We start from the raw sequence: 13850 nt of genomic DNA on the forward strand, positions 1-13850 counted from the left end.
CAGTTGTCTTTTGATATTATTATCTTAAAGTACATGATTGTATGTGTAACCAGTTGTTGCAATTGTTGCAGTTCCCCCCAAAAGTTGTAATTGTGACAACTTTTTACAACTTTTTGTATATTCTGTTTTCCATTTAAACAACTAAGTTGAGTGGGACAGTTTGACATAACTAGGTAAAATATTATAATGTAGCATTTTATTTATTAGTGTAGTTTCAACATATGTACTTTGATGTACACAATCTACTGAAATGTTTGTTTTTTTAAAAAAAAATGCTGGTCAGTAAACTGAGATTTTAAAATTTACTTTTGTGCTTTTACTTTGGTAAAGGTGCAGTTGCTGTTTGTCTTTCTGAATACACTTTTGCAGCACATGTAACAGTTTTTGCCAGTCCATCTGACAAATTCCACATTATATTTATAGTAAGACTGAATACAGGAATTTAATCAGTCAGTTTTGCATGTGCATATTTTTATGGTTTAAATCTTTCTAAACATACAGTATTTTCCCCACATTGAATATGTGTTCAAATGCAGTTGTACGACAAGCTACATCATTAACACAGTTACTCATGCTTCTAGATAATAATATCAAAAGATAGCTATGCTGTTAAAGTGTTTAAAATATGACAATATCTGTTTGTTCAAATTATCCTGTTATAATGTCATAGTGTTGCACTGAGAAGTTGGTTCAACTTCTTTAGATACGCTTTTGCTGCAGAAATCAAGTGTATTAAGGCACTGTTATAGTCATATTGATATATAGTAAGTAATATATGGCGGCGCGACTCATGTTGCGGCGGCCCTCACCCACTTTGCCTCAATTCGGATGACGGACTGCTTCAAGTTTAGAGCACATAAACAATGTCAAATGTATATGTGTTGTCTTTAATTTTGATGTGTGCCATTATTACGGTAAACAAGTAATAATTGTGGATTAACTGCTGTATTTTGTCTGAGGTAATTGGAGTGTAAACGTAATCTCGTTGTTGTTGCATTTGTGATGACAATGACAATAAATCTCATTCCATTCCAATAGTACCTGTGGGCATGAAGACAGTCAGGGCTAAGATCGTCTGACATTTGACCCAGATGACTTTGACCTTCATCCAAATGATTGACCGCTGGCTACCCTTACGAGGGCAATTCTAGAATCCACATAACTGTGTGCCATAATTAGTCCAAAATGGGGTTGAGTCAACCTTCACTGGTGTACCATGTTTGATAAAAATCAGCAAAAGGGCGTGAGAGGAATAAGTAAACAAAAAGGCCTCCCACCTCCATATGCATGCCATGTTTTGTGCAAATGGGAGTGGAAAAACTATCATTAACTAACATTTTTGACCATTGAACTCAATTAATTTGACACTAATAATTACCCTTTGCCATCTTTGACCATACATCTCCAATTCCAGAACCAACTTACATAAGTATGCCAGTTTTGGTGGTGTTCGGAGTGAAAAATCCTAATTTTGACCTTTCACCCCAATTACCTTGACCTTTGCCAAAATAAACCCTTTAAGGACAGTTCTGGGGTCAACTGTCATCCACATATCAAGTTTGTTGAAAATCAGCCAAAGAACCTGGAAGGAGTAGCACAACAAACAGACACACAGTAGTGTGCAAATGTTTTAGGCACATTTAATGCATCATAAAAGTATAAAAAAAAATTATCATAATACTTGTATATCCTTTATTGTGATTGTACCTATACATACAACAAAATTTGTCCTCTGCATTTAACCCATCCTAATTACAGTTAGACACAATACAACTACTAGGAGCAGTGGACAGCCACAGTCCGGTGCTCGGGGACCAACTGCAGATGTAGAGACGCTACCTTGGTCAGGGCACATAAAGGAGCAGACCCTAAATAAACATGTTTTTAATTGTGGGAGGAAACCCACACAGACACGTGGAGAACATTCAAACTCCACACGGAAAGACCGGGAAGACCTTCTGTGAAGCATCAGTGCTAACAGCTAAGCCACCGTGCTGCAATTTTATGAAAACCTGATATATACTCATAAATAAATTAAATGTGTGATGAATTTCAACTTTAATGATAAAACCTGATAAATATTCATAAATAAATTAAATGTGCGATGAATTTCAACTTTAATGATAACTGATATGAAAATTGGGTTCTATTTATGTGTGATTTTTTTTTTTGGTATATAAGTCACACCAGAGTATAAGTCACAGGACCTCAAAACCTGTTTTAAGAAAAATGCGACTTAAAGTATGAGGAATTGTGTTTTGCAATCATTTTAATATTGCGTGATCATTTGCAGCTGTGGTTGTGTGGTATTCTACTGGCCAGTACACATACAAAAAAATTGTTATTATTATGGAATAAAAAATATAGCTCACATATTCACTTTTGTTGGAACTGATTTTGTGTTAACATGCCAATAAAAAAATGGGTAGGGGGAGGGACATCAAACATTTTATTATAACTCTGAGGTGCCTAATACTTGCCCAGTACTGTATAAACCAAATTTTTTACTTTTGCCCCAATGACCTTGATTTTTGGAAAAACAAAGAAAGAAACGTACATAAAAACCTAAAGGCAGCTCTGGGGTTAATGTATATGCACACAGCAAGATTTGGGGAAAGAAGCACAAGCACCTTGAATGAGCAGAGGAATAAACACACACACATACAATATTTTTTTCATGATGAATAAGCATTAAATATCCTCTTCTCTTTGTCGTATCTTCTTCTCTTTGTCAGTGTAGGACCTTCAACGACTCGAAATCATGATGCCTGTTGTTTGTTTCTTCATATTTTGTCTAATTAAAGGTATGCCTTTCAAACATTTGTCAGTTCTTGCTTTAGATCGGTCAGTTATTGATAAAAATTGAATCCTTCTCATAGCTGAGTGTGATTCTGATGGTTTGGATTTTGTTTTGCTCAGATGTTGCCATTATTGCTCCTCTCCTCAGGTAACTTGTGTGAGGACTGGTCAGTCTCTCTGCCTCAGGCTTTGGAGGGCCTGAGTGGAACCTGTTTGAAAATCCCCTGCAGGTTTAACTTGGCCTCAGACTTGGCTCTGAACTTGGATGATTCCTGTAGAGCCATTTGGAGAAGAGGATACTGGTACCCCACAGTGGTCTTCGATTCCAGCCTCACAGGAGAAAATGCAAAGTTAAACATCCTTCAAGGAAACTTAACGGGGATCCTGCGTGAGAAGGACTGCACAACCATCTTCCACAACATGCCATCATACCATTATGGGAACCATTACTTCCGTCTGGAATGTGATAACCAGCTGAAGATCAGCTTTGAAGAAAGTGTCTACATTAGTGTGCAAGGTTACTGTTCTGTTGTGTTGCTTGTGTAATGTGACGTCTTGATGGATCTTTAACTTACTCCTTTTGTCCTTAACTCCTCAGACTCACCACCTCATCCAACCATAATTCCTTTCAGGCTGGAGGTGGAAGAAGGAACTCCTGTGAGGCTGAAATGCTCTGCGGTGGTGCCCTGTCCTATTCTGCCTCCAACTCTGACATGGACTCCAAGTGTTGGAGACACTAACGAGAGTGTGGGAACCAAATTTGTGACCTCCCTGATCAACTTCACTTCTTCTTACCTCCACCATAAACAAATGATCTCCTGCATCGCTCTTTACAACCAACAGTCTGGCCGTGAGCTTCGGTCTGACAAAAGTCTGACCATCAGTGTTCTATGTAAGTGTATTTCTGCATTTTCATAACATGTTACCAAACATCATAATGTGTGACTTGATTATACATTTTTAAAAATAAGACTATGCTGTAGAAAGAGCTCTTTAAGAAGATGCAAGTCAATGTATTATGATCACAGAATCTGCTAAATTAGGCAGACGTCCAGTAATAAGTAGAGAGGAATTCAGTGCAAGAAGGAGCCAATGGAGAGGTCTGGGCAAGTGACTGGTTGAATCACGTGTGCTTGCATGAGCCAACCTTGAACCTTCGTGCGCATGTGTGAACTTTTTTACGCCTGGTGATTGCGTCATTTCAAAGCAGCCTTTGTGTGAGGACATGTGCAGTGCACTCGGCGGATTTTCATTTCAAGGAAAAAGACAATGACTGGAGCAGCACCGCATCAAATTTTGCCAGAAACTAGGCAACAGCCAGGTAGAAACCATTCGGACGATTCAGATGGCTTTCGGTGACAATGCTTTGGGCATCACACAGATTAAGGAGCAGTACAATCGGCTTAAAGACGTCCGCACAACAGTGGAGTGCGAGCATGCTCCGGTCGGCCATCAACATGCTGAAATGACCAGATCATTTCCAAAGTGAACGCTGTGGTGATGCGGGACCGTCGTGTGACTATCCAAGAAATTGCGGAAGAGGTTGACATCAGCACTTTTTCGGTACATTCCACTGTGACAGAAGATTTGGCCATGAAAAGAGTGGCTGTGAAATTCATGCTGCTGCTGACGGTGGAGCAAAAGCGCCTTCGTGTTGAAGTCTCACAGGACATGCTGTGACATGCCCACCTCTTCCACAATTTCTCGGATAGTCACACGACTGAAAAGTCACCGAAAGCCGTCTGAATAATCCGAATGGTTTCCACCTGGCTGTCGCCCAGTTTCTGGCAAAATTTGATGAGGCGCTGCTCCAATAGTTCCGACTTTTTCCTTGTAATGAAAATCTGCCGAGCACACTGCACACGTCCCACACAAATGCTGCTTACCAGAAAATGATGCAATCGACAGGTGTGAAAAAGTTCACGCATGCGCACGAAGGTTTAAGGTTTGCTCATGCAAGCACACGTGATTCAAATCCATCAGGTTTTTGCAAAAAATAAAAAGGTCCGATACTTTTCTAACAGACCTCGTATAATGATATATTGATAAAACATTTAGCGGACGTTACCGCTAACTTTTAGCATTGACTCGGTCACGGTCACATCTGTCGGCTACTGATAAGCCAGTTTCAAGTTTAAGCTAGAGTCCCTTGACTGAGAGAGTAAGGACATGATGAGTTGAACTTTGGATGCTGTAGCTCCTCTGAAAAAGAGAGCTTTAAATCAGAAGTGTCTGACTCCATGGTATAACTCTCAAACTCGTAGCTTAAAGCAGATAACCCGTAAGTTGGAGAGGAAATGGCGTCTCACTAATTTAGAAGATCTTCACTTAGCCTGGAAAAAGAGTCTGTTGCTCTATAAAAAGCCCTCCGTAAAGCTAGGACATCTTTCTACTCATCACTAATTGAAGAAAATAAGAACAACCCCAGGTTTCTTTTCAGCACTGTAGCCAGGCTGACAAAGAGTCAGAGCTCTATTGAGCTGAGTATTCCATTATCTTTAACTAGTAATGAGTTCATGACTTTCTTGCTAACAAAATTTTAACTATTAGAGAAAAAATTACTCATAACCATCCCAAAGACGTATCGTTATCTTTGGCTGCTTTCAGTGATGCCGGTATTTGGTTAGACTCTTTCTCTCCGATTGTTCTGTCTGAGTTATTTTCATTAGTTACTTCATCCAAACCATCAACATGTTTATTAGACCCCATTCCTACCAGGCTGCTCAAGGAAGCCCTACCATTATTTAATGCTTCGATCTTAAATATGATCAATCTATCTTTGTTAGTTGGCTATGTACCACAGGCTTTTAAGGTGGCAGTAATTAAACCATTACTTAAAAAGCCATCACTTGACCCAGCTATCTTAGCTAATTATAGGCCAATCTCCAACCTTCCTTTTCTCTCAAAAATTCTTGAAAGGGTAGTTGTAAAACAGCTAACTGATCATCTGCAGAGGAATGGTCTATTTGAAGAGTTTCAGTCAGGTTTTAGAATTCATCATAGTACAGAAACAGCATTAGTGAAGGTTACAAATGATCTTCTTATGGCCTCGGACAGTGGACTCATCTCTGTGCTTGTTCTGTTAGACCTCAGTGCTGCTTTTGATACTGTTGACCATAAAATTTTATTACAGAGATTAGAGCATGCCATAGGTATTAAAGGCACTGCGCTGCGGTGGTTTGAATCATATTTGTCTAATAGATTACAATTTGTTCATGTAAATGGGGAATCTTCTTCACAGACTAAAGTTAATTATGGAGTTCCACAAGGTTCTGTGCTAGGACCAATTTTATTCACTTTATATATGCTTCCCTTAGGCAGTATTATTAGACGGTATTGCTTAAATTTTCATTGTTACGCAGATGATACCCAGCTTTATCTATCCATGAAGCCAGAGGACACACACCAATTAGCTAAACTGCAGGATTGTCTTACAGACATAAAGACATGGATGACCTCTAATTTCCTGCTTTTAAACTCAGATAAAACTGAAGTTATTGTTCTTGGCCCCACAAATCTTAGAAACATGGTGTCTAACCAGATCCTTACTCTGGATGGCATTACCCTGACCTCTAGTAATACTGTGAGAAATCTTGGAGTCATTTTTGATCAGGATATGTCATTCAAAGCGCATATTAAACAAATATGTAGGACTGCTTTTTTGCATTTACGCAATATCTCTAAAATCAGAAAGGTCTTGTCTCAGAGTGATGCTGAAAAACTAATTCATGCATTTATTTCCTCTAGGCTGGACTATTGTAATTCATTATTATCAGGTTGTCCTAAAAGTTCCCTAAAAAGCCTTCAGTTAATTCAAAATGCTGCAGCTAGAGTGCTGACGGGGACTAGAAGGAGAGAGCATATCTCACCCATATTGGCCTCTCTTCATTGGCTTCCTGTTAATTCTAGAATAGAATTTAAAATTCTTCTTCTTACTTATAAGGTTTTGAATAATCAGGTCCCATCTTATCTTAGGGACCTCATAGTACCATATCACCCCAATAGAGCGCTTCGCTCTCAGACTGCAGGCTTACTTGTAGTTCCTAGGGTTTGTAAGAGTAGAATGGGAGGCAGAGCCTTCAGCTTTCAGGCTCCTCTCCTGTGGAACCAGCTCCCAATTCAGATCAGGGAGACAGACACCCTCTCTACTTTTAAGATTAGGCTTAAAACTTTCCTTTTTGCTAAAGCTTATAGTTAGGGCTGGATCAGGTGACCCTGAACCATCCCTTAGTTATGCTGCTATAGACGTAGACTGCTGGGGGTTCCCATGATGCACTGTTTCTTTCTCTTTTTGCTCTGTATGCACCACTCTGCATTTAATCATTAGTGATCGATCTCTGCTCCCCTCCACAGCATGTCTTTTTCCTGGTTCTCTCCCTCAGCCCCAACCAGTCCCAGCAGAAGACTGCCCCTCCCTGAGCCTGGTTCTGCTGGAGGTTTCTTCCTGTTAAAAGGGAGTTTTTCCTTCCCACTGTAGCCAAGTGCTTGCTCACAGGGGGTCGTTTTGACCGTTGGGGTTTTACATCATTATTGTATGGCCTTGCCTTACAATATAAAGCGCCTTGGGGCAACTGTTTGTTGTGATTTGGCGCTATATAAAAAAAAAATTGATTGATTGATTGATTGAAAAAAAAAAAAAAACGGTCATGTGACTCATGGTGCCATCTTGGGTTCTAAATAATGTTCACTGTTACTCTATGTGCATGTAAATTCAGCTATTTTATTTATTTATTTGCTGAAAATGCCAAATGCTATTTGTGCATTTAGAGGCACAAATAGTCACAACAAGGGCTTCAAGATGTACAGATTCCTTTCAGATCCGAACAGAAGAAAAATTTAGGAAAATAAAGTCAGCCGTGTGGGATGGAAGCCCACATCACCGTTAAAGTTTTGAGAGGTAAATTTATTGTTGAGTCCCATGTACAATAAAACCCACCTAAACTGTCATAAACCAGATATTCGCAGTAACCGGATTAAAAAAAGTCCCACTGTTTTTGTATTGTTTTCCATGTAATAATAGGATGAAATGTCTCATCATAATGTATTTCCATTAAAAATCCCTCGCATGTGGGACCAGAGTTATTTCTGTGATTAAAAGCCCGGCCGTTTATTTTTTTCACACCGTGCTCAGACTCGGACCCACAGCCTGACATCCACCTGTTAAATCAGACACAAAAGGCTGTGATTTGACACTTCCTGCTTTTACGCCTTTGTCTGCCATCATAATAGTTTTTGCAGTGTGCACACTGATGACAAATGGATCAGAAAAGTCCACAACTTTACAGCATGAAGCCAGAAAAAGATGAAATTGTACAGGTTATGTTTGAATTAGAGGAGGTGATTTTAGAAAGAAAAGCTTATTGAAGGTCAAATAAAGCATAATCCAGCGACAAAGATCTTTATGACACGGAGTTACCGAGCTGCAGAAGCATGAATCAGGCTTTAAATTAAATAAATCATCATAAATGGTAAATTTGATAGCTTAACTATTTTTTTTATTTATTTTGATAGCACCTGTACCTGGATGTGTTGCTGTATGTGGTTAAATGATTAAAAAAACAAATGTTGAAAACATGAAAGGTTCATTCAGTAGTTCAGCGCAATTGTGTGGTGAAGTGGAGTCTTGCTTCTGGGCTAGGGTTATTTGTTTGTTTATCCTAATTAAAAAGACACTATGATTTAATTCCAATTTTAAAAGAAGGACCGACAATGCCACCCAGGGATACAGCCCTGGGACCAATCAAAGCCCAATTTGTAACAGAAGGCTGCGCAAGGTTTGGGAAACAGAGAGGTGTGCTTATCACAAGGTAGATTTATTCTGTCAAATTTAAAAATATAAATAAAACATTACAAATTTCACATTTCATAGTACTGCTTTTTACATTCACCTTATATTGCACAGAATTGCCTTATTCAATTTCAACCAGATCTTATATTGCACTTAACCCAGTTAAATTATTCTCCCTGTTTACAATGGGGTACTCAGGTCAAAGCAGTTTCAGTCTTTTGTTCATGGTAATGAGTCATTCACGTCATCAGGAGAGTCATCAAGGAAGCCGGCAGGAGAGGCGTCCGTCCCATCATTAGAAGGGACAGCTGCCCTGTCATTAGGAGGGTGCTTACTAGAGCACAATAGGTGCTAATTAGAGCTATTGTTTAGTCACTAGCCTATAGCAGTCTGCCTCTCGGTAGGAGGGGTCTGGTTAGGTTTAAAACTCCAGCTTTTGTGGCTTCTGTTTATTCTTCTCTACAAGAGTCAAGACAGAAGTCAGACTACCAGAGCAAGAATTTTAGCTGAGGAAGCTTCTGCGATTTGAAGTGAAACGTCCTCGCGTCAAGCAGCCCAGTCCAGTCGAAGATTCAAGCTTCTCTACTCACCTTTGCAAAGCACACATATCGCCTTTGTCTTGTCCAAAGCACCGTCTGGTTGTATCTTTTCAATTTTCCATTTAACAGCGTGTCTTTTTTATTTTCCATTGCTAGCTTGACGTAGCACCAGCAGCGCGTAAACACAGGAAAGGGCCACTTCTTCTTCTTTCTGGTGGCACGCTGGACGTGGGCGTAATGCTGCCCCCACTGACTGACCGTTTGGTACTGCAAAGTGAAGGAGCGTTTTTTTTATTAATCTTTGCGATCAATTTATTTTATTGTGTTATAGGGGAAAAAATAACGCAAATAGTTAACGTGTTATTTATAACAGCCCTAGTACAAAGTAATCATTTATTAATAAAACATTTTAAAATATTTATGAATATGAGATTATATAACAGTGTATCCTTTCATCTGTGGGTCAAAAGAATGTCAAATTTGAAGTGATCAATCATGCCTTTGCCAATTTAAATAAATGATTGATGATGATCACGTCATTATAAAATTGTTGGAAAAGTTTTTGTGTTTTCTAAATTTTCATTATTATCACGACGGGTAAATGTTGAATATATTGTGGTAATCCTTACATTGTAATAAGACAGTTTAATGCTGAGGGTTTTCATGTGAGAAGGCAAAAGACAACTCTTCACAGAGAGCAAAAAGATAAGAGAAGATGTCCCTCCCCCATCATCTGGTCTTGAGGAGAGTGCAGCTGTGAGGTTAACACATTTTTACAGAGGAGGGAAGTGTTGCTACATAAATCTGCTTATGATGTCTGAAAAACTGTATATAAGCTTGGAGAAGTGGAACTTTCATTCAGTGAAAGGAAGTAGTAATATCATTGTTCACTCCCGCGGTATTAATAAAGACTTCAATTGAAGCAAGGCGTCCGTCTCTCTCTCTCTCTCTTCCTCTGGCTGTAAGTCAGAGATGGTAGGAATTTTCTGACAAAAACGAAGTGACTTATAAACCTCACAAAACCACTTAAAAGAAATGTACTTCCAGTACCTAATATATATATATATATATATGTATATATATATATATGTATATATGTATATATGTATATATATGTATATGTATATATATGTATATATGTATATATATGTATATGTATATATATGTATATATGTATATATATATGTATATATGTATATGTATATATATGTATATATATATATATGTATATATATGTATATGTATATATATGTATATATATATGTATATGTATATATATGTATATATATATGTATATGTATATATATGTATATGTATATATATGTATATATGTATATATATGTATATATATATATGTGTGTGTATATATATGTGTATATGTGTATATTTCATTTCATTTCATTTATTTATTTATTTCATTCATTTAAAAGAAAAAAAAAAAAAAACAGAAAAGCAGAAATAAAGCATCTCCATTACCAGAATGAAAAGGAGCAGAGAGAAGAACAAGTCTTATATTTTCTGCCCCTTTTTACAATACAATCTTTCAATATCCCGGGGTCTGGTGGCGAAGGAAATCGTGTGGTTCCGGTTCTGCTTTGGACAGACGTCTCCTATCTTCGAGCCTGCCCACACGACACCTTTTGTGATTTGGCTTTTGTCTATTGTTGTATCTGATTGTATTTGTTGTGCCCATTCACAACAGTAAAGTGTTGTTATTTGACCTCATCCATTGTCCGTTCATTTGCGCCCCCTGTTGTGGGTCCGTGTACCTACACTTTCCCAACAGGATATCTCGGCCAACGTCATGGACCCCGAGGGGCGTCGACCGGCCGTTGAACGGCCAATGGAAGAGCAGGGCGCACAGGCGTCTGCAGGAGGAATGATCTGTGAGTTGCAGCGAATCCTCACCGCTTTTACGGCTCGGCTGGATCTGATGACCGAGCAGAACGTCCTCCTTAACCGCAGGGTGGAGGCTCTCGCCGCGCAGGTGGAAGCGCGCCCTCAGGGCGCTGCTGCGGCTCTCCCTCCTGTCGATCCTGTGCGCAATAGTGACGTTCCACAGGTCGTTCAACGACCCCTCCCACCTTCCCCTGAAGCATACATAAGCCCTCCAGAACCGTACGGGGGTTGTGTGGAGACATGCACGGACTTTCTTATGCAGTGTTCGCTCGTCTTCGCACAACGTCCCGTCATGTACGCGACTGATGCTAGTAAGATAGCTTATGTGATTAATCTGCTTCGCGGCAAGGCACGCGCTTGGGCTACAGCACTCTGGGAGCAAAATTCACGGCTCCTTCTGACATATGATGGGTTTGTGAGGGAGTTCAGAACAGTGTTCGATCACCCAAATAGAGGAGAGACCGCTTCAGCCGTGCTGCTGTCAATGAGACAGGGGCGCCGGAGCGCAGCTGCTTATGCAGTTGACTTCCGCATCGCGGCTGCGAGGTCCGGCTGGAATAGCACCGCCCTCCGCACCGCCTTCGTAAACGGACTATCGTTGGTCCTGAAGGAGCACCTGGTGGCTAAGGACGAACCGCGGGATTTGGACGGGCTTATTGATCTCGTTATACGATTAGACAATCGGTTAGAGGAACGCCGTCGGGAGCGAGGCGAAGGACGTGACCAGATACGCGCCGCCCCTCTCCCTTCCGGGTTCGAAAAGGGGCCGCCCTCCCCACGCTCCACAGCCGCAGCGCTTTGTGGGGCAACAGCTCCCCCTGTTGACGTTGTTAGGGAAACGCACAGGGCCAAAATGGGGAGGCTGATCCGTGGAGAGTGTTTTCTCTGCAGCTCAACAGAGCACACACAGAGAGACTGCCCCAAACGGCCAAGACGTCAACACTCGCCCTTAGAGACTGGGCTAAGGGGGGGTCAAGACATTCAAGTGAGACACACACAAATTGCCACATGACTCTCAGTCACGATCCTGAGCGGGGATTTAACCCTTCAAGCCCGAGCACTGGTGGACACGGGGTCAGAAGGGAATCTGCTAGATAGCAGATGGGCAAGGGAGGTAGGGCTCCCTCTGGTGGCGCTTCCTTCGCCATTGCAGGTGCGGGCACTAGATGGCACCCTCCTCCCTTTACTCACACACAAGACACAACCAGTAACTCTGGTGGTGTCTGGAAACCACCGGGAGGAGATTGAGTTTTTTGTAACTCCTTCTACCTCCCGCGTGATTTTGGGCATCCCATGGATGTTAAAGCACAATCCCCGGATCGATTGGCTGTCTGGGGTGGTGGTTCAGTGGAGCGAAACCTGCCATCGGGTGTGTTTAGGATCCTCGGTTCCTCCCGGTTCCCAGGCTAAGTGTTGTGAAAGTGTAGGTACACGGACCCACAACAGGGGGCGCAATGAACGGACAATGGAGAAAGGTGAATAACAAGTTTTACTGTTGTGAAAAGAGCACAACCAATACAACAATTAATAATTGGAGTTTGAAGCCGAAATCTGCTGGTGTCGTGTGGGCAGGCTCGAAGGTAGGAGGCGTCCGTCCTAGTCGAACCGGAACCACCCAGATTTCCTCTGCCACCGAACCCCAGAAGTACTGGAACCGCCAAGTCCCGAATTCCAGGTGGCCACTGCCCTCCGCTCGTCGGATCCGGTACTGCTGGCGGGCAAGAGCACAAACACACAGGTATGGATGCGACAGCACCCAGTAGACGGAGAGGGGAGAAGCCGCCTCCACCTCTTGTTACAATGAAGCAGGAAAGGTGAGTACTTATCCAAGCAAGTAGCTTTCTGTAGTCAGCTGTCCTGAAAAGGTTTACCAAGGTTTATCAGAGTCTTCAATATGAGCTTGCAGAGAAGGTTACCTTAATCTCAAGGCGATATCTCGGCACTGAGGTGGAGACGCTGTCCTGCTGATATACCTCCGTCCTGAGTGCAGTCAGCTGTGTCCAGTAATGGGTGACAGCTGTCACCCTGGCAGCCCTCGTCGGCGGCAGCGCCCTCTGGTGCCTGGAGCCCGCACTCCAGGCAGGGCGCCCTCTGGTGGTGGTGGGCCAGCAGTACCTCCTCTTCAGCGGCCCACACAACACTAAGGAGGAGGTCAAAGTCCCTCCCAATCTGACGGCAGTGCCGGTTGAGTACCACGATCTTGCTGACGTCTTCAGCAAGGATCTGGCACTCACCCTTCCCCCGCACCGTCCGTACGATTGTGCCATTGATTTGGTTCCAGGCGCTGAGTTCCCGTCCAGCAGGCTGTACAACCTCTCACGACCTGAGCGCGAATCAATGGAGACCTACATCCGGGACTCATTAGCTGCCGGGCTGATCCGGAACTCCACCTCCCCGATGGGGGCAGGTTTCTTTTTTGTGGGCAAGAAAGATGGCGGACTTCGTCCATGTATTGATTACAGGGGGCTGAATGAGATTACGGTTCGCAACCGATACCCGTTGCCATTATTAGATTCCGTGTTCACCCCCCTGCATGGAGCCAAAATCTTTACTAAGCTGGATCTTAGAAATGCGTATCACCTGGTTCGGATCCGGAAGGGAGACGAATGGAAGACGGCATTCAACACCCCATTAGGTCACTTTGAGTACCTGGTCATGCCGTTCGGCCTCACAAACGCCCCCGCGACGTTCCAAGCATTAGTTAATGATGTCTTGCGGGATTTCCTGCACCGATTCGTCTTCGTATATCTAGACGATATACTCATCTTTTCTCCGGATCCTGAGACTCATGTCCGGCATATACGTCAGGTCCTGCAGCGGTTGTT

At 42.0% G+C, this 13850-nt stretch overlaps 1 protein-coding gene across 4 annotated transcripts in view; it reads left to right on the top strand.

Annotated features, from left to right (window-relative positions):
- The window catches only part of LOC117513907 (B-cell receptor CD22-like), a 45042-nt gene that overhangs the window by 434 nt on the left and 30758 nt on the right, over positions 1 to 13850 (top strand). The window contains exons 2-4 of one of the 4 annotated variants that reach the window (XM_034174148.1): positions 2736 to 2804; positions 2948 to 3316; positions 3398 to 3691. In XM_034174148.1, the coding sequence (XP_034030039.1) occupies positions 2762 to 2804; positions 2948 to 3316; positions 3398 to 3691 (706 nt within the window). In that variant the 5' untranslated portion in view covers positions 2736 to 2761. Of the gene's footprint in view, positions 1 to 2733; positions 2805 to 2947; positions 3317 to 3397; positions 3692 to 13850 lie in introns of all 4 variants that reach the window. The other 3 variants (XM_034174147.1, XM_034174151.1, XM_034174150.1) reach the window with 3 other exon arrangements.

The sequence above is a fragment of the Thalassophryne amazonica genome, chromosome 7 (genome assembly GCF_902500255.1).
Source record: "Thalassophryne amazonica chromosome 7, fThaAma1.1, whole genome shotgun sequence".
NCBI lineage: Eukaryota > Metazoa > Chordata > Actinopteri > Batrachoidiformes > Batrachoididae > Thalassophryne > Thalassophryne amazonica.